Below are 25,129 nucleotides of genomic sequence, written 5' to 3'. Positions count from 1 at the left end.
ATCTGGCCCCATTTTTAAGATTCATTTTTTTTTTTTTTCTAATTCTTTACAACTTCTTGCATAGGGGACTGGTTGTCTAGGGGCGGTGGCCAAACCATGCACCATGCTTATAAGCTCTTTACTGAGCTTGTAAGCACAGCATTGAGTTTGGCTGAGATCACTGGAGCGCTTGAGTTTTCCCTTGATCCTGTGCAGCCTGTGTCGCTGCACTTCCAGTTTCAGACCATTTTGACGTAGTGTGTGTTTTTTTTTTTTTGTTTGTTTTTTTCTTTTAAAGGTATTGCATTAACAAGATGACTTGTGGCGGACTGACGACAATTGGCAAGAAATTGATCCGCAGGAGAGTCATAGACTTGAACAATGAAGAATCCTGCTTTGCTCGCTGCCTGACCACATTGGATCTTATTGCACTCGGAGTTGGTAGCACACTTGGAGCTGGGGTTTATGTCCTAGCCGGTGAAATTGCAAAAGAGAAAGCTGGGCCTTCAATTGTCCTCTGCTTTCTTGCTGCCGCTCTTTCTTCGGTGCTAGCTGGTCTGTGCTACGCGGAGTTTGGTGCCAGGGTACCCAAGACTGGGTCTGCCTACCTGTACAGCTACGTCACTGTTGGAGAGATCTGGGCATTCACAACTGGGTGGAATTTAATACTTTCGTACGTTTTGGGTAAGTTTTGCTATATAATTATTATTTATTTATTTTTTTTTAACAAGCTTCAGTTTATCTTTTCCTTTAACATCCGCTTCCTAGCTGCGGCTTATGGTTTCACTGGTTATGCTGACATCAATGTGCACCCTTTATTGATTTTTTTCTTTTACAGTCGATTATTTACCTCCAATTATTAAAAAAAAAAAAAACTTTTATATCCCGAGGTGTATAGTTTTTATCCAAGTGGGCATCTCTATTGTGGATGTAGAGGAATTCGAATAACACCCTGGGATCTGAGGGATTCGCTATAAGTGTCATATTGTGACCATAGAGAGTGTGAAATAAGGTCTTATCTGGTGGAGAAATTGGTCTTAGGTGGGAGGTATAGGAATTGCTGACCTTTTAGGTCTTGTCTAACTCATAACTGACGAATCAAGGTATGAGTCCTGCTTCAGTACCCTCAGGTCGGGAAATCCCACCATGTAGAACAAGTGGTAGGGGATAGGAGTAAGTAGTGTGAGCTGCTCTGCTAGATACAAGACATCTGGAGGACACAATGAGGGATGAAGCCATATGGTTTATTCTCAACGCTTTTCGAAGTTGAACTGACTTCTTAATCAGGAGAACATCAGATATTGTGGTTCTCCTGATGTTGGTTCAACTTCAAAACACGTCGAATCCCGCCATCACATCTTTCAAATTTCTTAAATCTAGCACAGCGCCGCAGACTGCTACTCCTATCCTACCAATTGTTCTACTTTGAGTGTTGGTGTATAGAATCATTCAAAGTCTTGATTTTGGTCACAAAAGCCTAAAAATCCTTTCATTTTATTGAACTAGTGGAATAAATAACTCATTTGTCTTATCGTGCAGGTCGTTGCATATGTGACTATACCAATTATGTGTACTAATTTTTTACATATCACTTTGTAACTTTTATTTTTCTTAACAGTTTATTCACTTTTTGTTGATTCCTTGACCATATGATCACCTAAATAATGTGCTGCAATTATGCACTGTTAGAAATAAGCAAATTGGTACTTGGGCTCCTTGTCCAATGGCCACTTGAGTAGGCCCAGCGCCACATCAATTGTGCACCACGCCAAAACAATGTTGCCCTGGGCCTACAAAGCAAGAGGCACCAGGGATGGTGGCAGGTACATGGTGACTCCTGGCTAACAGCCATGGACTATTGTTGTGGCTGCTGGGCTAGGGTCCTGTGAATCGATTCCCTCATTTCTATATACTGTATAATAACCCTGTAGATGTGAAACACACGTGGTCGTTAAGGTCCTGTGGGATAATTGACTGATTCCCAGAACACATACACATTACTCGAATTGCTTCTAATTGTGTATCTACCAAAACAAGGTGTTCTTGACCTCATCTTTTAAGAAAGGTGCCCACATGTTAAGATGCCTCCAACTTTGGATCTAGCCAACACATCACAGGGTTTCCGATATCTGCCTCATCAGTGCAGTGTGTGAAGGGGCCTGGCTGGCGGCTCAGATTAATAAGCCAGTCCCCTCTGTCGCAGCTAATGCCCTGACCGTGAAGAGGGCTTACTGAGATAAGCCAGTCAGTCGGCCCCCTTCTCTATGGATAGTGCTGTACACCACTGGGGCCAGCGGCCACCTGTGCAGACACCTGCAGGGGATTTCCCAGGTAAGTAATGGTTCTTGCATCACATTTTATTATTTACTTCCTTTAGCTTAATTTGCCGATGGGGAAAATCTGCTTTTAAGTAACTGGAATTATTCTGCTTGGTTAAAATATACACATTGAGTCATGGCCGAAAAATCCTGTGCTGCAGCTTTTACTGATGATTAAGTAAAGACATCCTCCTCCCGGAGCTTCGGCTGCACACAGAGGCCTTTGTCCTTCCTAGGCGTCTACCTCCTGAGGAAGTCTCTGGGGTGGCATGATATGGGCAGGCTCGCTTCTGGGTGAGGGGTCATTGTCCCAACCCTTGGGTCTTGTAAAGAGGAAACCTTTAGTGATTTTGCCCCTTCTGTTTTGCCCTGACTCAGGTACCGCCAGCGTGGCCAGAGCTTGGAGCTCTACTTTCGATGATATCATCGGCAATCACATTAGGAATTTCTTCACAGCGAGAATAAACATTAAAGTGGAAAATGTGTTGTCAGATTACCCGGATTTCTTTGCCCTTTTACTCGTGATCTTACTAACAGGTAGGTATAGGTTTTACAATGGGGGGTAAATGGCCTCCAATCTATTTAATATTAGAAGGACTTAATGATTGTCATGTTGACAGATAAATAATGAGTAGGAGGGCGATAACTGCCCGATCACCGAGGTGCCATAATCCAACTATTATCAAGTAATAAACAAAGGATCTCGGTTGTAGGTACCGATGGGGAGGGGGGGGACGCGGAGCTCTGTGCATAGACGTTGAATGGGACGAATTGTTTCTGTTTCTTCAGCAAACGTTAATGAGGACTAATGACCTCATTAGGCTAATGACGGCTATTCCCGTGTGCTAGTTTTCGGTCAGTCGGTGTGTTTGACAAATTGAAGATTGAGTGTGTAATTGGTGCTGTCTAAATTAAAAAAAAAAAAAAAAAAAAAAAAAAAAAATTGCAGAAACCAAATGCAAAAAAAAGAAGATATTCCTGTAAAGAGAATTAGGGATTCACTTTGTGCCTGAACAAATTTTTTTTTTTTTTACTAAGCAAGTTACAAAATTCCTAATTTTAACATTTGAATGAAGACCTTTTTTTTTTCCAATTATCATAACACATCCTATGTAATTTTCTTTTCTACATATTTCTCTGGTCCTTTTTTCTTTTTTTTCTCTCCTGATGCTGGCCATCAAATCACAGCACTCGCCATTGCTTCTTAAAAAGGGTTAATGTCCTTTATTCCATATGGTGGAACAATCCTTTAACATACAGGGGATCGGGGAAGTGAAAGAGGACAACAGCCGTTTCGCGTCTATCCCAGCGCTTCTGCAGGTCCGAGCTGTAATCCCTAGCCCGTACGGGTATGTTCACACGGTCAGTATCCGGCAGCGCTTTGGACGCAGCACATGTCCGCTCTGTCCAAAGCGCTGCCGGCTTTTGAATGCAGGTGATTCTGCATGTGTTCACTGTACCATGTGGAATCACCACGTCCCTTTACATTGTACGGGTGACTTTATCTTGCGGAGACTGAGCGTCTCCTCAAGATAAATAGACATGCTGTGGTCGGCAAAGTCCGGTTACGCAGGGAAGCTGGAGGTGTCCCTGCACGCATAGTGGAGACGGGATTTCATGAAATCGCCCCCCCTATGCTGTAACATCTGGCCGCTGCGGATGTACGCAGCATCCAACCCGCAGCGTTTACTGACAGTGGAAACATGCCCTAAAGCAAAGTTCACCCCAACGTATTTAAAATTTCCGGGTTTTTTTATACTTTACAGTGTTATCCTTTTGAATAACACTGGTGTGAACCTAGTCTGGGTGGTGACTTTTCTATCCTGCCTTTTAATGGCTGTCCAACTTTCAGCACCATTAGTTTCCACTGCGTTTTACAAACATAATCACTGTCCCCAATGGGGCTCACAATCTAGATTCCCTATCAGTATGTCTTTGGAGAGTGGGAGGAAACCCACGCAAACACGGGGAGAACATACAAATTCCACTCAGATATTGTCTTTGGTGGGATTTAAATCCAGGACCCCAGCGCTGCGAAGTGTTGGGGTGTAATCACTGAGCCAGTGCTGCCCAACATTACATTATGAAGACTACGGTTGATCAGAGATAGGCCTATATTCCTTTTGCATGTTAGTTTTTCATAATCGCCAATGAGAACCGTGAATATCTTCACAAGATCTTTAAAGGGACTATTGGCACAGAATGAACAAGCCAAGTACAGGCGCTCGGTGCATCATGGTGAGATCAAACCTTTAACTCCACCTTCCCACTTGCTTGGTATCCCTTTGTCTCCACCCTTTCTCCTTTGATTGACAGCTCTGGCTTTATAGTTAGACATGGGTGGAGATAAATGGAAAACAAGCAGGTGGGAAGGTGCACCTAATGGTTTGGCCACCCATCATGCACCGAGCACCTGTGCTTGGTAAGCACAGAACAACTGTTCAAGCAGTGTCACCCTTAAGTCTGGACTGGTCAAATCTGAACACTTGTCAATGGTAAATGCCGAAGATCTAAGTTATTTAATTTTTTTTTTCCTCTTACTGGACGTTATTTCAGATTATGTTTTTCAACGTGTCACATATATATTGGTGTGTTTTTTTTTGTTTTGTTTTGTTTGTTTCAGTGTTGTTGGCTGTTGGTGTAAGCGAGTCTGCATGGGTTAACAAGATTTTCACAGCAATCAATCTTCTGGTGTTGGCCTTTGTCATCCTGTCGGGCTTCCTAAAGGGTGATATCAAAAACTGGAGTCTTACTCAGGAAGATTATCATCATCTTAATGTATCGAACGGGTAAGCGTGTTTATGTTGGAGGCTCAATGTCAGTTTTACATAAAAAAAACTGATTATTGCCAAGTGACCTGTTTCCTTTGTGAGGTCTACTGCATTATAAATATTTTTGCAGGACTGGAGGTTTAGCGGCACTTTTAAATAGATCAGTAATGCTGGAAACTTTTTCCTAACCATTGCTTGCTTTTTTTTTTTTTTTAACAGCACAAAAGTCGGTTCCTTTGGTTCTGGAGGTTTTGTTCCTTTCGGTTTTAGCGGTGTTGCGTCTGGAGCTGCAGCGTGCTTTTATGCATTTGTGGGATTTGACTGCATTGCCACTACAGGTAAGTGTACACATGTAAACTGATTGTTGTAGATAATGAATTGGTGACTGGCCATGTAAATTTTCAGTTTGTCTCTAGTTTTGCCCCCCACTCCTTCCATTGATGCGTTAAGTTTTAGGTTATGTTGACACATTGCGTTTTTGCAGTGGAAGTTTAATCTTGCTTTTTGGGGGGACCACTAAACCTTATCAACATGCACAAGAGACAATAAGAACGTAGCCAATCCTGCTTTTTGTAAGCAGCGTGCCTTTATTCTTTATAAAGAACCTGGCCACTTTCTGGCAAATGGAAAGTTGCATTTCCCAAGAAATATTTCTGAACGTTTCTTAGAAGTGCGTTGTACCTTTGCTCTTGTATTCTTCCCCGAAAAGTATGAATAAATTGGGTATGTCACTATACTAGCTGACAATGTCAGATTGTGTCCATGTGCAAACTACTGACAAGGGCAGATGTAATGCCAGATTGTGAATTTATTCAGACATTTTCAGGAGTATCAGGAAAGGCTCAAGGCTCCAGAATGTAAAGGGACTGCAGGCATTTACTCGTGGAAAGCTGACAGGTAGTGATGAGCGAGGAGTTATCTGAGCATGCCCGTGTCCTAATTGAGTATTTTTGGCATGCTCGAAAAAAAAAAAAATGCCTGATTTGCTGTGGCTGCATGTCCTGCAGCTGTTCAACAGCCGCAAGACATGCAGGGATTGCCTGACAAGCATGTGTTGCGGCTGTCGAACAGTGCGAGACATGCAGCCGCGGTGAGTCAGGCATTTTTTTTTTTTTTTTCAAGCACGACGAAAATACTTGATTTAGGACTGGAGCATGCTTGCGCATCACAATGGTTTCATATTAATCACCATATTACTATATACCACTTTAAAAATGTTTTCATTCCAGGTGAAGAAGCGAAAAACCCCAAGCGTTCTATTCCAATCGGTATCATTGCCTCACTCCTAATCTGCTTCTTGGCATACTTCGGAGTATCTGCTGCACTTACACTCATGATGCCATACTACTTACTGAATACAGAAAGCCCCATCCCTGGAGCGTTTGGGCACATACAATGGGAGCCTGCTCGATACGTTGTATCTGTTGGGTCTCTATGTGCCCTCTCAACAAGGTATAGTCTGTCTTGGTTTTTTTAAGGTTAAAATAAAATTCTAAAATTTCATCCTCTTGGTTGTGTACCTGTATCTCGTATAGATGTCAAGCCTTTTAAACGCTAAATGGCGTACATGTTCATAATGCCACAGATTATTCCGTTAGGACTTTCATGTGCATAAGCTGGGTGATGTGGGTAATTCCAGATTTATTTACTTATTTCCTTACCTAAGGAATTCAATAAAAAGCTTTCTGATCCCAAAAATGTCAGCACTGAAAACTACATCTTGCACCTGCACAAAAGGAAAAAAAAAAAGAATGTCTTACCGGTAATTCAGTTTCTAGGAACCTTCCACGACAGCAGCATCGGAGGATGTCTGCCCGCCCTAATGGGGGACAGGAAATACAAAAGAGGTTAAATACCCCCTCCCCTTCCTACAACCTCCAGTGTTTTTTTCTGGACACCCTAGCATGCATAGTTACCACCAAGGTGCAGGAATCATCCAACTTAGAACATCAGATAGAGGGGGAAATTAGTGCTGTCGTGGAAGGTTCCTAGAAACCGAATTACCGGTAAGACTAATTCTATTTTCTCCAGTCACCTTCCACGACAGCAGCATCGGAGTAATACCAACAACTAATTTCTTTAGGGAGGGACAACAGCCTGCAGAACTTGTCTGCCAAAGGATAAATCCTTATTGAAATTTAGTCGGTAATGTCTATCCACGCGTTGACCATGATGACCAAGTAGCGGCTCTGCATATCTGCTCAGAAGATGCGTTCCCTTTTTTTGCCCATGAAGTGGAAACTGCATGGGTGGAATGAGCCTTCAGTGAAGCAGGAGGAGGAAGATTCTGTGATGAATATGCCAGACTGCATGCTTGATGCAATTCGCAGTTGTGTTCTTTGCTGCCTTTTTGCCTTTATTCCGTCCTGTGAACTGAATGAATAGGTCTTGGTCAATCCTCCATTCATCAGTTTGTTGGAGGTAATGGAGAACTACGCTGTGGACGTCAAGGGTGTGAGAGGTTTCTACCTTCGTATTGGAAGGATTTGGGCAGAATGAGGATAGCACAATATCCTGACCTTTGTGAAAGTCCGAGACTACCTTAGGCATAAAGGAGGGGTCTAACCGAAGGATAATGCTGTCTGACGTGATAGTCAGGTAAGGTTCCTGTACTGACAGGGCCTGCAATTCTCCTATGTTCAAAGGGTCAGGTTCTTTAAGCTTATGGATGTTAGGGGTTCGAATAGATCCTGGGTTAAACTATTAAGGACTAGATTCAAATCCCAAAGGGGGACCTGACTATGGAGCCTCGGGCAAATTCTAACTGCAGAGGTCATAAAGTGTTTAACCCAAAGGTGGCCAGCCAAGTCTTGATCAAAGAAAGAGCTTAGGGCTGATAGCTGAACCTTCAGTGTACTGGGTGTAAGCCCTAGCTCCAACCCCTTCTGGAGAAATTCCAGAATTTGTGCCATATTGGGATGGAAGGGATCAGGAGTACTTGGGAAGCACCAAGATGAGAGCCTCTTCCATACTTGGACATAGATGGCATTAGTCACTGGCTTTCTGCTCCTCTGGAGGGTTTGAATTGCCAAATCCAAGAGCCCTTTAGCCTTTAAGATTTTGGCTTCAGTAGCCAGGCCACAAGGTTCAATTTGCTTAGGTTCGGATGCAGCAGGGGACCCTGATGCAATAGGTCGACCTTCTGGGGCAGAAGCAAAGGACCTTCCTGAGCCATGTCCAGTAAAGCGTCGTACCAGCTTCTCCCTGGCCACATGGGAGCAATTAGGATTGTGGTGACTTGATCCATCCGAATCTTCTGTAGTGTTTTTGGTGGTATTGGTGGGAAGGTGTATGCCAGGCTGAAGGTCCATGGATGGGAGAAGGCATCTATTCCTCTTGCTCCTATTGCCGGACAGAGGGGAAAAAATGTTTCCACCTTTGCATTCTGACCATTTGCAAACAGGTCCACATCTGGACTCCCCCCATCTCGAAGTTAGACACATGAAGACCGCTGGATCCAGGCATCCTTCTCCCAGATCCATGACGTCTTTCCTGCTGAGGAAGTCTGCTTGGATGTTGTCCGATTCCTTCAGATGAATCGCTGATATGGACAACAGATGTCTTTCTGCCCAGGAAAAAATCCTTTCCACGATCAATTTTAGACTGACGCATCTCGTGCCTTCTTGATGTCAGAGGTAAGACACTGTGGTCATGTCTGAGTAGATGCGTACATGATGATCCCGGATAAGAGCTGATGCAGCTTTTAACGCCTTCTCCACTGCTTTCAGCGCTCAGATTTGAGGAGCTGGAGCTGATGTCCAGGGGCCACAACCCTTGGAAGTAAGATCCCTCTACAACTGCACCCCAGCCCCTTTGACTGGAATCTGAACTGAGTCTTCAGGGGAAGCTGTAGAGCAATGAACCGCGGTCAGGAGGGCGCCAAGGACAAGAGGGAAATGTTTGATGTCTTTACTCCACAACGCGTTTCGACAGTAGGACGCGGTCTTCCTCAGGTTGTACCCACCTGAGGAAGACAGCGTCCTGCTGTCAAAACGCGTTGTGGAATAAAGACATCAAACAGATTTCCCTCTTGTTCATAGCGCCCTCCTGACCACGGTTCATAGCTCTACAGTTACTGCCCCTCAACGAGGGTCTGCGGCTGGTGCTGCCTTGGGCTTGTCATCTACCGTCCTCCCCACTGGTGTGGCTCACGCCAGCGCTCCATTGAGACCGCTTTCATTTATCCATTCAGGGGAAGCTGCTCCCCCTCTGGAGCTTTTGATAGTCTAGTCACCACGACATGGCTGATTTCACACGACCTGGAAGTGGAATTCTCTTGTTCAGTGTATTCTGATGCACTTTTGCTTACCAGAGTACGTGAGACCGTCTGGATACACACAGTAAAGGTACTGTCACACTTAGCGATGTACCAGCGATCCCGACCAGCGATATGACGCGGTCAGGATCGTTGGTACATCGCTAAGTGGTCGCTAGTGAGCTGCCACACAGGCAGATCTCACTAGCGACATTGCTGGGGACGGGGGTCGCTACTTACCTGTCACACCAGGCAATCCTGCGTCCTCCCGCCCGCGTCGACGCGTCGCTCGTCGTCACAGCAGGAAGCTGACGACGAGAAACAGTCCAGCCTGTTCTCGCGCGATCAGGGATAACCAGCGGGGGAGCGGGTTGTAGGTAAGTATCAGACACAGCGATATCGCTAGCAATATCGCTATAACGTCACAAGTTATAGCGATATTGCTAGCGATATTGCTTAGTGTGACAGTACCTTAAGAGATCCTAGGATGGACATCAAATCTCTTAAGGTTGGAGACCTCCGGTCTCTGATCCTCGAGATCTTCTGGACGAGGTCAAACTGACGATCCCTGGGTAAGAAGGATGTCCTCTTCAAGTCCAAAAGACCTCCTAGGAATTTCTTCCTTGTGGAAGAATGGAGATCCGACTTCTCCAAATTCAGGATCCAGCCTATGGTTTTCAGGAATTCCAGGGTTTTCGCCACATCCAGGTTCAGCTGATGGACGGATGGCGCGACGATGAGGAAGTCTTCTACATATGGGATAAAACAGACTCCCTGGCGTCGGATGAAGATCACTGCTTCTGCCATGATCTAGGTGCGGATGAGATCCCGAAGGGCAGGACATTGAATTGGAAGTGGCTGGCTCGATGTCCGTTGGCCACTGCGAATCTAAGGAATCTTCTGTGGTCCGGATGGATCAGCACATGATAAAATATGCGTCCTTCAGATCTATTGTAGCCATCACACCCTTCTGTCTAATTAATGGAATTGCTGACTTGACTGATTCCATTTTGAATCATCTGTATCTGATTACCTGGTTCAGGGGTTTCAGGCTTATGATGATCCTGATTAGTTGTGTTTTTTTTTTTTTTTTTAATCAAAAATAGACGAGAATAAAGCCCCGTTACACATAGCGATATCGCTAGCAATATCACTGTAACGTCATCGATTTTGTGACGTAGCAGCGATATTGCTAGCGATATCGCTATGTCTGATACTTAACTCCGACCGGTTCCCCCCGCTGCTCATCGCTGGTCGCGCGAGAATGTCCTGAACCATTTCTTGTCGGGCGCTTCCTGTGGCGCCGACGAGTGACGCGTGGACGCGGGCGGGAGGACGTCAGGATCACCGCGTCTGACAGGTAAGTAGCGACCCCCGACCCCTGCTATGTCGCTGGTGAGATCTGCCTGTGTGGCAGCTCACTAGCGACCACTTAGCGATGCACCAGCGATCCATATTGTTGTCGGGATCGCTGGTGCATCGCTAAGTGTAACGGTACCCTTATGGCCTTCGCCTATCTCCTGTTGTGGCACTGGAGAGATTACTTCTGATTGAAGCAGACCCTGCAGGTCTGCTAGCAGGGACTCTCCGAGATGTGGAATTGCAGGGAGGTAGTTCTCAGGCAATGAGGGGGAGGACTCTCGAACTCTAACCTCAGACCGTCTCGAATGGTATGGAGAACCCTTTGGTTTGTGGAGATGGATTGCCACTGGGTGAGAAAGTGTGACAGTTGACCCCCGACCTGAGGACAGTCCTTGTTTTGCTGGGGGTGGGGAGCCAGAATTTTTTTTTAGCTTTGCCACCTTTGAAGTAACTCCATCCCTGTTTTGCCCTTCCCCTCGAACTCCCTCTAGGAGGGCTGGGGGGGGTTGATGAAAAAACTGTTTCCTAGGAATTTTTTTTGCTCTGGAAGGGATTTCTTTTTAGCCGTGGCTTTGTCCTTTGTCTGTCTAGGATATCGTCAAAGGCTGGTCGAACACATAGTGGCCCTGAAAGGGAATAGCGCAGAGTTTAGATTTGGAGGTAAAGTCTCCTCCCCATGACTTCAACCATAGTGCTCTCCTAGATGAATTGGAAAGGACTGCAGATCTTGCTGCCATCTGGCCAGGCTCAGCTGAGGCATCAGCCAGAACCCCTGATGCATTTTGGAGGAGGGGAAGGGAATCAAGTATCTTTTCTCTAGAAGTACCCTGGGTAAGGTGATCTTCCAACGTGCGGAGCCACAAAAATAAAGATCTGGCGATGCATGTGGCGGCTAGGTTTGTTTTAAGCAGATTGGTGGAGGTGTCCCATGATTTCCTTAGTAAGCTCTCGATCTTCTGGTCCATTGGATCTTTGAGCTGGGAGGAAGGGTCATCTTTTTGGCTACTCTGGACACCTGCACATGTACTTTAGGGATTTCCCATAGGGAACTATCACCTTCCAGGGGAAAGCAATTTTTTTTTTTTTTTTTTTTTTTCTATATAAACTCCGAGGGGACCCTAAGGCCGGGGTCACATTAGAGAGGAATATGGACGAGTGAGAGGCGTTAAAAGCACGCATTACACACGGACAAATGATTCTCTATGGGGCAGCTCCCATCAGCCGTATATTTCTCGTCTGTATTCTACGGTCCGTGCCAATCGCAGCATGCTGCGATTGTCAGCGTACTACGCCCGTAGTACGCCAATGCAAGTCTATGGGTGCGCTAAAAATACGGATTACACACGGACCACACATGTGACTTGCGAGAAATACGCACCCAGTGTCCTTTAGAAAAGCCGGCAATTCAGTGCGCTATACAGTAAACTCACACTGACAGGTTTAATAAAGAAACGAAAGAATAAATATATACACATAGAATGAATATATATATATATATATATATATATATATATATATATATATATATATATATATATATATATATATATATATATATATACATATATATATACACACACTCACTGGCCACTTTATTAGGTACACCTGTCCAACTGTGTGTTAAGACTTAATTTCTAATCAGCCAATCACATGGCGGCAACTCAGTGCATTTAGGCATGTAGACATGGTCAAGACAATCTCCTGCAGTTCAAACCGAGCATCAGTATGGGGAAGAAAGGTGATTTGAGTGCCTTTGAACGTGGCATGATTGTTGGTGCCAGAAGGGCTGGTCTGAGAATTTCAGAAACTGCTGATCTACTGGGATTTTCACGCACAACCATCTCTAGGGTTTACAGAGAATGGTCCGAAAAAGAAAAAAAATCCAGTGAGCGGCAGTTCTGTGGCCGGAAATGCCTTGTTGATGCCAGAGGTCAGAGGAGAATGGGCAGACTGGTTCGAGCTGATAGAAAGGCAACAGTGACTCAAATTGCCACCCGTTACAACCAAGGTAGGCAGAAGAGCATCTCTGAACGCACAGTGCGTCGAACTTTGAGGCAGATGGGCTACAGCAGCAGAAGACCACACTGGGTACCACTCCTCTCAGCTAAGAACAGGCATCTGATGGCTACTTTCAGCAGGATAATGCGCCATGTCATAAAGCTCGAATCATCTCAGATTGGTTTCTTGAACATGACAATGAGTTCACTGTACTCAAATGGCCTCCTCAGTCACCAGATCTCAATCCAATAGAGCATCTTTGGGATGTGGTGGAACGGGAGATTCGCATCAGGGATGTGCAGCCGACAAATCTGCGCCAACTGTGTGATGCCATCATGTCAATATGGTCCAAAATCTCTGAGGAATGCTTCCAGCACCTTGTTGAATCTCTGCCACGAAGAATTGAGGCAGTTCTGAAGGCAAAAGGGGTTCCAACCCGTTACTAGCATGGTGTACCTAATAAAGTGGCCAGTGAGTGTGTGTGTGTGTGTATGTATATGTGTGTGTGTGTGTGTATATATATATATATATATATATATATATATATATATATATATATATATTTATTATATGTCACAGAGTTCTTCATGGCAGAATAGCCGCTAATTCAATTGCCGGCTTTTGTCAAATCATTCCTCAACCCGACATGAAATGACACATGGTTTACATACAGTAAACCATTTCATTTCATGTGTTTTTTTTGTATGTCTTTTCATTAGTAATTAGATGAGGGTTGATGTGTAAAATTTGAGAGGTGTAGGTGTTAATTTAAGGGGTTAATTTTTTGTTAAAAAATGTGTGGGCTCTCGCATTGACAAATTACCGCGGGAGCCCACACTTTTTTTTTTTTTTTTTTTTTTTTTTTACGATGTCCATTTTGCAAGCCGGCGAGAAAATCTCAGCATATGGATTACATACGGATGCTTGCATGCGCAAAATACGCGACCACACCTTGCTTACGGATGACATACGGATCACTATTTAGGGGTCATTCATCCGTATTACACCTGTAAACTATGCACCGTATTTTGCGTCGGTTAGTGTGACCCCGGCCGAAGACTCTTTTCAGGGAGTCCCCATTCGTGTAGAATAAGGCTTTGTACATTTTTGTGTATGGGAAACCCTTTCTGATCTTTGGGTTTTAGCCCCCAAACATTTCATCCTGAACGGTGTATCTCACTTCTTCCTCCTCGACCCCCATAGTGCATCTCACCATACTAATTAGCTCTCCCATATCTTTGGAAGAGAAGTAATACTTCTTATCAGGCTTGTGGGTGAAAGTGGAACCCTCATTCTCCCAAATGTCCCCTGAACCCGAGGTACAGTGGGGAAAAAAAGTATTTAGTCAGTCAGCAATAGTGCAAGTTCCACCACTTAAATATGAGAGGCGTCTGTAATTTACATCATAGGTAGACCTCAACTATGGGAGACAAACTGAGAAAAAAAAATCCAGAAAATCACATTGTCTGTTTTTTTTTCATTTTATTTGCATATTATGGTGGAAAATAAGTATTTGGTCAGAAACAAAATTTCATATCAATACGTTTTCTGTAAGTCTTCACAAGGTTGCCACACACTGTTGTTGGTATGTTGGCCCATTCCTCCATGCAGATCTCCTCTAGAGCAGTGATGTTTTTGGCTTTTCGCTTGGCAACACGGACTTTCAACTCCCTCCAAAGGTTTTCTATAGGGTTGAGATCTGGAGACTGGCTAGGCCACTCCAGGACCTTGAAATGCTTCTTACGAAGACACTCCTTCGTTGCCCTGGCGGTGTGCTTTGGATCATTGTCATGTTGAAAGACCCAGCCACGTTTCATCTTCAATGCCCTTGCTGATGGAAGGAGGTTTGCACTCAAAATCTCACGATACATGGCCCCATTCATTCTTTCATGTACCCGGATCAGTCGTCCTGGCCCCTTTGCAGAGAAACAGCCCCAAAGCATGATGTTTCCACCACCATGCTTTACAGTAGGTATGGTGTTTGATGGATGCAACTCAGTATTCTTTTTCCTCCAAACACGACAAGTTGTGTTTCTACCAAACAGTTCCAGTTTGGTTTCATCAGACCATAGGACATTCTCCCAAAACTCCTCTGGATCATCCAAATGCTCTCTAGCAAACTTCAGACGGGCCCGGACATGTACAGGCTTAAGCAGTGGGACACGTCTGGCACTGCAGGATCTGAGTCCATGGTGGCGTAGTGTGTTACTTATGGTAGGCCTTGTTACATTGGTCCCAGCTCTCTGCAGTTCATTCACTAGGTCCCCCCGCGTGGTTCTGGTATTTTTGCTCACCGTTCTTGTGATCATTCTGACCCCACGGGGTGGGATTTTGCGTGGAGCACCAGATCGAGGGAGATTATCAGTGGTCTTGTATGTCTTCCATTTTCTAATTATTGCTCCCACAGTTGATTTCTTCACTCCAAGCTGGTTGGCTATTGCAGATTCAGTCTTCCCAGCCTGGTGCAGGGCTACAATTTTGTTTCTGGTGTCCTTTTGACAGCTCTTTGGTCTTCTCCATAGTGGAGTTTGGAGTCAGACTGTTTGAGGGTGTGCACAGGTGTCTTTTTATACTGATAACAAGTTTAAACAGGTGCCATTACTACAGGTAATGAGTGGAGGAAAGAGGAGACTCTTAAAGAAGAAGTTTCAGGTCTGTGAGAGCCAGAAATCTTGATTGCTTGTTTCTGACCAAATACTTATTTTCCACCATAATATGCAAATAAAATTAAAAAAAAAACAGACAATGTGATTTTCTGGATTTTTTTTTCTCAGTTTGTCTCCCATAGTTGAGGTCTACCTATGATGTAAATTACAGACGCCTCTCATCTTTTTAAGTGGTGGAACTTGCACTATTGCTGACTGACTAAATACTTTTTTTCCCCACTGTATGGGTTTCGCCCAAGTCTGAGTCGGTTTCTACAGGCTCCCTCTTCCTTTTCTTAGGAGGAAGGGGTTGTGGCATGGACCCCTGGGAAAATGTAGTCATGGAGGATTGAACTCCTGTTTAATGAGGGTCTTGATGCTATCCAGCAGGGAGGGTGGTTCAGTACGTAACACCTCGTCTGTGCAGGGCTGGCATAGCTTCTTCCTGTATGCAGAGGGAACCCTGGAGGCACATATCCTACACTTGCGGCTGGGTGTCTGATCTCTCAAGGGCAGAAACCTTTTCTCCCTAATGAGAGAGAAAGAAGGTATACTAAGTAACCTGTAGGTTATGGCGTCTGGCTAGCAAGGGACCATTAGCACTACGCACAGCAGGAGGCTGAATGCTGGGCTCTGCAGACACAGATAAGGAGGGTTTGTCGCCGTCCATGGTCAGTCTGTCCATTCACAGGGTAACAGAGTGCGCCTTACCTGGTGGATCCCTCAACCAGGATTTAAATAAACTGTGGTCTCGAGCTGGTTCTGCGCTCCCTCCTCCCCAGGTCCAGTGGGGGGAACTCTGAATTACGTCCAAGGTGTGCAGCTTCATTCTTTAGGGCACCAGCCGGCCGCGTGTGTGTTCCAGCGTGGAAGGCACAAAGTAAACTGGAAGTTTGGCTTGACGCCACTTCCGGTTGAGCTCAAACTCCGGATTCCACAGCACAGAGGGAGGAGGATGCCGGTGAGCTACAGGAGGACCCTGGCCGCACATCACCGCCCCGCTTTACCCCCGGGGGAGCACAGGAGGGGCGGAAGTCCCAAGTCGCATGGATCATGGAGACGGGAGCAGACCACAGAGGAGGAGAGCGGAGCCCCAACCTCAGCTGCCCGGCTGATAGGACGGAGAGACGTCGGATGCTCCAGATCACCGGCCAAGGCAGCACCATTAGAACCTCTTCATGCCCCATAGGGGACAGAAAAAACATTGGAGATTGTAGGAAGGGGAGGGGGTATTTAAACTGTTTTGTATTTCTTGTCTCCCATTAGGGCGGGGAGACATCCTCTGATGCTGCTGTTGTGGGAGGTGACGGGAGAAAAACACAGCTTTGTCTACCATGTAAAAAAAAAAAAAAAAAGATTTTTGTCCCGAGGTACATACAGTTTATTTAAAAGTTAAAGCAAAACAATCTGTGCTTTACTCTCTTTCGGTCTCCGGCACCGAGTCTCCGCTGCTGCTTTTGGTGTATTATTGGCTGCAGCGCCAACGTCACATCGATGATCAGTGAAGTCACTGGCTAGAGCGATACGGACAATAACACGCCGGGAGTAGCTGCGGAGACTCTGCGATGGACTCGGGGACAATGAATCATGCACAGTTACTTGGGGAAAGGGGTTTTTTGAAACCATTAAAAGAACCCTTTTAAAGGTAGTTCAAAGGCTAAAGAAATTTTAATCTAAATCTGTCTAGTCCCATAGTCAAAACTAATTTCTAATATGCTTGCATTAAAAATTCCCTATCCTTCCCTAACTGCACTATCTAACTGCTACCGTATTTCCCCCCCCCCCCCACTTCCTGTATGATGACGCTTCAGTTTCATTTGAGAATCACAGTGCATGCTGGGATACTCAAACGAGTCTTTATCAGGGGGCAGAAACTACGCCACAACGGACAGAACACATCCTACAGTTTTCCCTTACTTGCAAGTCTGTAGAATACCGATTGAAGGCTGGAATTGCATGGTTCTTCTGATGCCGTTTTTATAGCTAAACACAGGGCTGAATTGAATGTCTGTGTCTGTGTTTTTCCTTTTTTTTTTTTTTTTTTTTTTTAAATTGGAGCCACTTGTATTTTTTGCTCTAGAAAACCTTATGTGATTTCAACCCTGGAGAAATTTGATAGCGATGCTGCAAAGTACTCATATTTAAAATACAGCTTACATGCAGCTGTAGCATTGTGTGCCAGTTATGGTTAAAAGCATGAAAGCCTTTGGCAGCCTTAAAGTGAATCTTTTCACCAGTTTGAGCATGTTAAATTGGCCACAGCCTGGAATAGTGGCTGCTGAGATGAATAAAACATCTGGTAACTGCTCATCTATATTGTGGAATTATTAGCTTGTAAAGTTTAGGATAATGCCAATGGGGCTTTAACAGAGAGGTTTCTCTGACGGCTTGTACTTTGTACACTGTATGACGTTGACCAATCCACAAGCAGGGGGCATGATGCTGGAAAGTAAATAATTTTCTCTCAGTAGGTCAGAAGAACATGGCATCTGGTATGAGACACAAAATAATAGACAGATCGAATGTCTGCACTTAATGTGTAATGTACTGCAAAGCTGAGTTTGATTACAAACAACTCCAGCTTTTATCTTCCAGCAGTCAGCGTGGGGGAGGGGCTTTAAATCTGAACTGAATGTCAGGGCTGTGGAGTCGGAGTTAGTTTTGGTTGGAGTCTGAGTCGGTAGAAATGTATCGACTCCGACTCCAGCTTTAAAAAAATGTATTAATATTTCATAATTGAACTTTCATATGAATTTTATGAATGTTACTCAAATATATATGTTCTATCAAACTATGAACAACAGTGATAAGCAGTTCTGCTGGAGATAGAGACATTTCTTACTTCTTGTGTGTCACTGTTCTCCACTGCCCTTATCTAATCTTATACTTGGTTAACCTCATGCTGCCCCAACCCCCCTACTTACAATGTATGAAACTGAAAGTGAAAATGTGTTGCAAATTCTTAGTAGTAAAGCTCCTCCTCTAGACTAAATCATACTAGGTGTACGTCTTCCCAGCATCTCACAGCTGCCTGCTACTCAGAAGAGGAAGACTGTAAGAAGTATTATCCTTTCAACAAACTTTGCATCAGTTAACTGTGAGTACATGAGGAATAATAGTATTACTGACCACTATATCAGTTGTACGACCTGGCAATAATTTTGTACAATTGTTTTTAGGAAAAACAATTGTCATTTGGATTGTGAATGCAGAATTAAAAACCTGAGAATGTCAAAGAAGCATCACATTAAATCAGCTGTATTTGAACATTTCACCATCACTCAAGATAGAAAACATTATGACTGTCAGTGTATGACAAATGATCCAGACGAAAACAAATGCTGTGAAGCCAAGATGAGTGCATATTCAGGCAAAGATAAAAATGCTCCTACCAGATCTTCTAATCTAAAGAGACATTTACAGCGCTTTCATCCAGAAGTACTGAAAGCAGTGGATGAGAAAGACTGCATCCAAACCAATGAACCAGTGCCCAGCTCTTCCAGCCAAACAAAGGAGCAGAGAACTTTGCAGCCATCAGTTGCAAGATATTTTGTCAGTGACAAAGTTACTGTGACAATGACAGTAGATACATTTAAAAAACAGATCATAGAGCTTGTTGTAAAGGATAGTGTGCCTATTTCATTATTTTCACGACCAGCTTTTATGTGTCTGAATGGGGAAATGGCCCGCAAGCTTGGTGTTTCTCTGGAGAGAGAGAGTATTAGAAAATTAGTAATCGAAGAAGCTTTTAAACAAAAGGAAGAACTTAAAAAAACTCTCAAGGGACGCTTTCTGTTTCTTAAAATGGATGCCTGCTCACGTCACAGAGTGAACTATTTTGCCATCAATGTCCGATTTGTTTGTGACAAAAATGAAATGGTTACCAAGACATTGGCAGTAAAAGACACCAAAGCTCATCACACCAGTGAGTTTCTCCAGGTCTTGGTGGAAAAGGTTCTGCAAGACTATGAACTTAAAAAAGAGCAAGTTCTTTCTGTCGTAACTGACAATGCTTCAAATATGATAAGTACTATTAAGCTAATGAGTGAGAGTAATGATGGTGACCAGCAGCTAGAAGAACATTCTGGGTCCACAGACACAGAAATGTTTGAAATAGAGGAACACAGTATTGTAACTGAGGAGCAAACTGAAGTTGCTTCAGATGAACAGCAACATGATAGTTTAGATCTTGTTGAAACTGTGTCAATATGTTCTTTCCTTCATCACATGCGCTGTGTTGTGCATAAGCTACAGCTGGCTATAAGAGACAGTCTGCAAGAAGGACATGCTGCTGCACTGATTGGCAAGGTGAGAAAATTGGCTACTGTTGCCAGAACCCCTAAAGTTGACTCAATTTTGAAGAGATGTGCTGGAAAAGGGGCAATTATTGATCAAGCCACACGATGGGACAGTACTTACTTAATGATTCAGCGCTTGGTTGAACTGAAAACCTTTCTTGTAGACATGGCTAACCCTCAACTGACGCTAAATGAAAGTCAGTGGAATCAGGTGACTGAGCTGGAAAAATTGCTAGAGCACCCATTTACAGTGACTAAAAAATTACAAGCAGAGGACTTAACTCCAGGTATTTTCTTAAAGGAGTGGAAGAACCTGACGTTTCGCCTGTCCCAAAGAGGAGGGTTAATTGCAAGTGGCATTGCTACATCAATGAAACGGAGAGAGGAGCTACTATTACAAAATAACATTCTTTTGGCAGCTGTTTATGTAGACCCAATGCATCGGATTCTTCTAGATGATCAACAGCTAAGTAACGGAAAAGAAGCTCTGTTTGAAACAGCAGTAAGGATGAAAGGGTTGCAGAACAGTCAGGAGGAACAAGAAGAATTTGGTCGTCCTGCCACATCTTCACCCTCATCGTCAACTGATGAAGAATTTAATTTCGAAAAATATTTGGATCACAAGGACCGTGCAAAGCGTTCCCGCATAGAAGAGGAGTCATCCCCATCAAGGAACACAGCCAGTACATTTCAGCAGAATTTTTCATGTGCACTAAAAGAAATTGAGAAATTTGACCGTTCATCAAAAATAACAGTGCAACAAGCGATTCCTCTGTATCCTGACATTGTCAGAGATGTTGCCCGAGTGGTTACTGCTTTGCCACCAACACAAGTTAGTGTAGAGAGGTTGTTCTCTGCTCTCAAAATAATTAGATCAGATTTGAGGGCATCCATGAAGGAGGATCTGACAGAGGCAATACTTTTTCTGAGGACAAATTTATAGATTTCTTCTTATTAACTGCATAAAAGTGTTTATTGCATATTTACTTACAGTTTAGAAAAGTTTATAAAAGTTATTTGCTGTATTCTAATAAATGTAGTTTTTGCTCTAAGTGGTCTGATTACTTATATGATGGTGAGAAACTGAATAAGCACGATGTTTAATATTTTACAACAGTAAATTTGTTGTTATGAATTGGCCATTTATGAAGGAGTCGGAGCCTGATAAAATCAAGGAGTTGGAGTCGCAACTGTGGCTTACCGACTCCACAGCCCTGCTGAATGTGTTCTCTTGTCACAGTACTGTCAGCCCAGTGGTATCCCCTTCCCCTCCTTTCACTGACTGCCATGAGATGAAACGTGAATGTATTTGTAATCGGCTCATGCAGTAGGTGCAGAGAGAAGGGCTGTATATCATTACATCTCCCAGGTATGTTCTTTTGGGAGAATATTCTTTTTTTCCTCTGTACTAGACCTTCTACTTATAATTTTGCAGCGCCAAGCAGGGGAATAATGGCTCACTCCCCCAGAGACAAATCTCTGGAAACACCATGTTAGGCTTATAAATTATACCCTAATCTTTTTAAGCTAATGTCTCTGCAATGGAGATAAGAAAGATGTTTTACTCAGCTGTGCAGCCACTATTCCCTGATGTGACCAGATTAACATGTCCAAACTGTTGAAGGGTTCTCTTTAACATATATTCAAGGTGCTGTTAAAACGCCAGGGAAAAAATTGTTCAGGCGTCTAGGGAGACTCTTCAATTATGAAAATGTGAGTGGGGGAAATCCCCAGTATTTACGGAGATCTCGCTATACTGTATATCCAATAATTTTTTATTTTAAGATAAATTCTGGTATCCATATTACTTGTATAGAAACTGTTATTAAAACATTGGAGATTATCTGTTATGAGGTAGAAGTGCACTTGGTGTATTAAGTGTGTTTTGATTTCACTGTTTCTACAGTTTATTGGGTTCCATGTTTCCGATGCCGCGTGTTATCTACGCGATGGCTGAAGATGGACTTCTCTTTAGGTTCCTAGCTAGTGTCAATAAGAAGACAAAGACTCCACTGATTGCAACCATTGTGTCTGGTATTGTGTCAGGTGAGAATGTCTTCATAACCATCTATTGTGTATATTCTTAAAATCATGGTGCTCATTGGTCCCGTATAGCCATCAATCTGTTGTGCATTCACTTTATGGCTGTGTTCTGATTTATTTTTTAGTTAGGACAGGCTAGGACCATCCCAATGGGTACACATTGCCGTGGTGGGATGGCATTTTTTTTTTTTGTCAAAATAATGTTAAGGGAATCTGTCAGCAGGTTTTTGCTATGTAATCTGAAGACAGCAGGGGAGATAGAGGCTGAGACACAGAATTCAAGGAGGTATCACTTGTCAAAGTGCTAACTTAGAAGGGTTTATCACTAAGAGATTAACATTGCCAGACTAGTCTGGCAAAACCCTCCTGTGATAAGCAGCTTGCTGTCTACGGACATTGTGTACATATATAGACCCTGTTGTGGGCAGGGGCAACTTCCTCAGCCCTGCTTCATGCTAAATCTCTATCCCCATCCCCAACCTTCTCAAGATGGCTGGACCACCATTGTAAATACACACCTGTACTTTGTATCTCCCCCACCTCATTGTATATTGTAAGCTCTCACGAGCAGGGTCGTCTTATTTTGCTTTAATTATTGTATGGTTAACGTTGTTACTTATGACTTGTGTTTTGAAACTGTTCTGTAAAGCGCTGAGAAATATGTTGGCGCTATATAAATAAAGATTATTTATTATTATTTCTAAAAGTTCTGTGTCAGAACGGCTGCACCCGGTAATCTAAGTGATACATCGCAGCTTCTCTTTTCCCTGGGCTGCTCTCAGATGAGGTACTTAACAAAGATCTGCTGACCAATTCCCTTTAAGTACCTAATCTTATTTACATGTACTATTCATATTTACTTGCTGTAGGGTATGTGCTCATATATATCCTTTTTTTTTTTTTTTTCCCCCCCCTCTTGGGTTTTGTCTGTGAAATGGCCACAGTGTGAGCGTGCTTTTACATATTGCATGTATACCAGCTTATAGTCTGGCTCATTTCTTTGGTTTTATTTTTAACAATACAGCTTGTATGTGTTCAGGTCACATTGTGCGTAAATGTCCTTTTACACACTGAGCTATTCTACGATACATTTAGTGTTCCTGACGCTCCTGTAGAGTATGTATGAATAAACGGGGATGATTCCATGCAAAAAAAGGCACCTGGTTGTGCCAGTTAGACTCTGTATCTATCTAACGCCATATTCCAATATCTGTTTATCTTCTTTGTGTTCTGTGTTCTTTTCAGATAGAACACGCATCTATTATAGTTTATGGGGCTGTTGACATTTCCGTGTTTTTTTTTTTTTTTTTTTTTTAAATATGTGCATCAATTGGTGCACAGAAATAAATCACTGGGACATGTTGTCCATTTTTTTTTTTTTTTTTTTTATCTGAGTTACGTATTAAAATTACTCATACAAGTCCATGAAAATCACTGAAGATCTGTGAAGAATCGAATGTCTAAATGAGGCCTTATGCACATATACAGCTTCCTATAAAGGAATTAGGATATTAACATTCTAAGACTAAGTTCACACAAGTGTATAAAAAAAAAAAAAAAAAAAAACTGATTTTTGTCTAGAAAAAATAAATTCATTTTTAATCTGTACTGGCATCTGTTTCTATACCTTTTTTGTGCTCTTTTGACTGGTGTAATTAATATGTTGATATTTGCTTGCAGCAATCATGGCCTTCCTTTTTGATCTGGCGGTTCTTGTGGAGCTGATGTCCATCGGTACCTTACTTGCTTACTCCCTGGTGGCTGCCTGTGTTGTTATTCTTAGGCAAGTTGTATAGTGACATCTCTATAATCTATCTCTCTATAAAGTTACCTGTTGTCTTACAGCATTAATTTGCCGTATTTTTCAGACTATAAGACTCACTGGACCATATGACACACCCCAAATTTTGGGGTGGAAAATAGCCGAATTTTTTTATTTTTTTATTTTTTTGAGATGGGGATCCGTCTTATTGTCCGATTTTAAGGTATCTTACCTGAGGGCCAGCGGTGGTAGAGTGAGGTCACAGGAGGCATGGTCACTTCCTCAGGAGGCCGGCGGTGGCAGAAGTGGGGCAATGCTGCAGTCCCGGGGTGCAATGCTGCTGGTCCAGTGTCGGCGGTGAGGCAGAGTCCTTTCGTCAGGATGCCGATGGCAGAAATGTGCCCACGCCGCGGTCCGGTGCCCCACCGGTTTTCCTGAAGCTGTGGGCTGCTGGAGGCAGCGCGTGCGCAGGTTGATATCTCGGTGGCCATTTTCCTGAAGCAGAGTGCCGCTGTGATCTCAATCTGCACATGCGTGGCCCCCCACTGCCATTTTCCTGAAGCCTCCGGCGGCCCATAGCTTGAGGAAGATGGCCTCAGCGAAACCGGTGATGCACTCGGCTCTGCTCGGCGTGGAAACATTTTTGCCGTTGGCACTCCGCACCGCCGCAGCATCGCTACACCACTGCCACAACACCCCGGTAAGCCTGTGTTCGCACTATAAGATGCACACCCCCATTTTCCCCTCAATTTTTTTGGGAAAAAAAGTTCATCTTGTAGTCTGAAAAATACAGCAGGTCATTTAACCTTCGTTAGGCTTTTGTCAAATGTGTTGGTTGAAAAAAACCCCAATAAATAGTTGTCTTTGGGCTTGTAGATACCAACCAGAGATGCTGAACCGCCCCCTGAAGACCACTGAAATGGAGAAGCTGACTAAGGCAGACAGTGAGAAGACACACACAGATGTTCAGGTCACCTTTACTCAGTGTGATTCCTTCAACATCCGGCATCTTGTGTCTCCCGGAAGTGATGTCCCAACCAAATCTTCAGGGCGCATAGTTTATGGCTGTGTCTCAGTAATTTGTAAGTAGTGATGGCAATATTCATTAGGGATCATCAGAGCAGCTCACTTATGTACCCCATTCTCTTCTCGTTTTCCAGCCGTCTTATTCTTCATCATGTCAGTGATCCTGGGTCAGAAGCTCGATGACATTCTTGCCGGGAGCCCCATCTGGATCGCTGTCTTCATCCTTCTGTCTGTGGGGTCTGCTGCTGTTACTTTTGTGATCTGGAAACAACCAGAGTGTAAAACCCATCTGTCGTTTAAAGTAAGTTATCACCTGATTATTACATGGAAGAAAAAGTTTTCATAATGCTACAATGTAGTTATTGAAATAAGGCAAATCCCCTTCAATACATGTGATAATGATTTTGTGCAATAGGTGCCCGCACTCCCTCTGTTGCCTCTGTTCAGCGTGTTTGTCAACCTTTATTTCATGGTCCAGTTTACCGCTGGGACTTGGATTCGATTTGCTATTTGGATGGCTTTAGGTAAAGTCTATTTCTTTCATATCACTAACATATTCTGCAGATTTCTCATCACTTGCATTATTTTAAAGGGATTGTTTTGTGTATTTATGATTTTATTAACAAATTTTAAAGGTGTTATCTGGTTTATAAAACCCATAGGGGAATTCTG

The 25,129-nt window shown here is 43.5% G+C and overlaps 1 protein-coding gene across 3 annotated transcripts in view; it reads left to right on the top strand.

Moving 5' to 3' along the window:
- SLC7A3 (solute carrier family 7 member 3) overlaps window positions 1–25,129 on the top strand; it is a 45,702-nt gene that overhangs the window by 17,463 nt on the left and 3,110 nt on the right. For 2 of the 3 annotated variants that reach the window (XM_073556144.1, XM_073556145.1), the window contains 10 exons: window positions 278–663; window positions 2,676–2,834; window positions 4,921–5,086; window positions 5,288–5,406; window positions 6,298–6,520; window positions 21,533–21,672; window positions 23,350–23,452; window positions 24,308–24,513; window positions 24,592–24,758; window positions 24,873–24,981. In XM_073556144.1, coding sequence (XP_073412245.1) covers window positions 294–663; window positions 2,676–2,834; window positions 4,921–5,086; window positions 5,288–5,406; window positions 6,298–6,520; window positions 21,533–21,672; window positions 23,350–23,452; window positions 24,308–24,513; window positions 24,592–24,758; window positions 24,873–24,981 — 1,762 coding nt within the window. In that variant the 5' untranslated portion in view covers window positions 278–293. Of the gene's footprint in view, window positions 1–277; window positions 664–2,551; window positions 2,592–2,675; window positions 2,835–4,920; window positions 5,087–5,287; window positions 5,407–6,297; window positions 6,521–21,532; window positions 21,673–23,349; window positions 23,453–24,307; window positions 24,514–24,591; window positions 24,759–24,872; window positions 24,982–25,129 lie in introns of those variants that run through there. The other variant, XM_073556146.1, reaches the window with a different exon arrangement.

The sequence above is a fragment of the Dendrobates tinctorius genome, unplaced genomic scaffold (genome assembly GCF_039654945.1).
Source record: "Dendrobates tinctorius isolate UK_male_01 unplaced genomic scaffold, ASM3965494v1 ptg000231l, whole genome shotgun sequence".
Classification (NCBI taxonomy): domain Eukaryota; kingdom Metazoa; phylum Chordata; class Amphibia; order Anura; family Dendrobatidae; genus Dendrobates; species Dendrobates tinctorius.
Note: the sequence above shows the minus strand (reverse complement) of the source record. Positions and strands in the feature narration are given on the sequence as shown.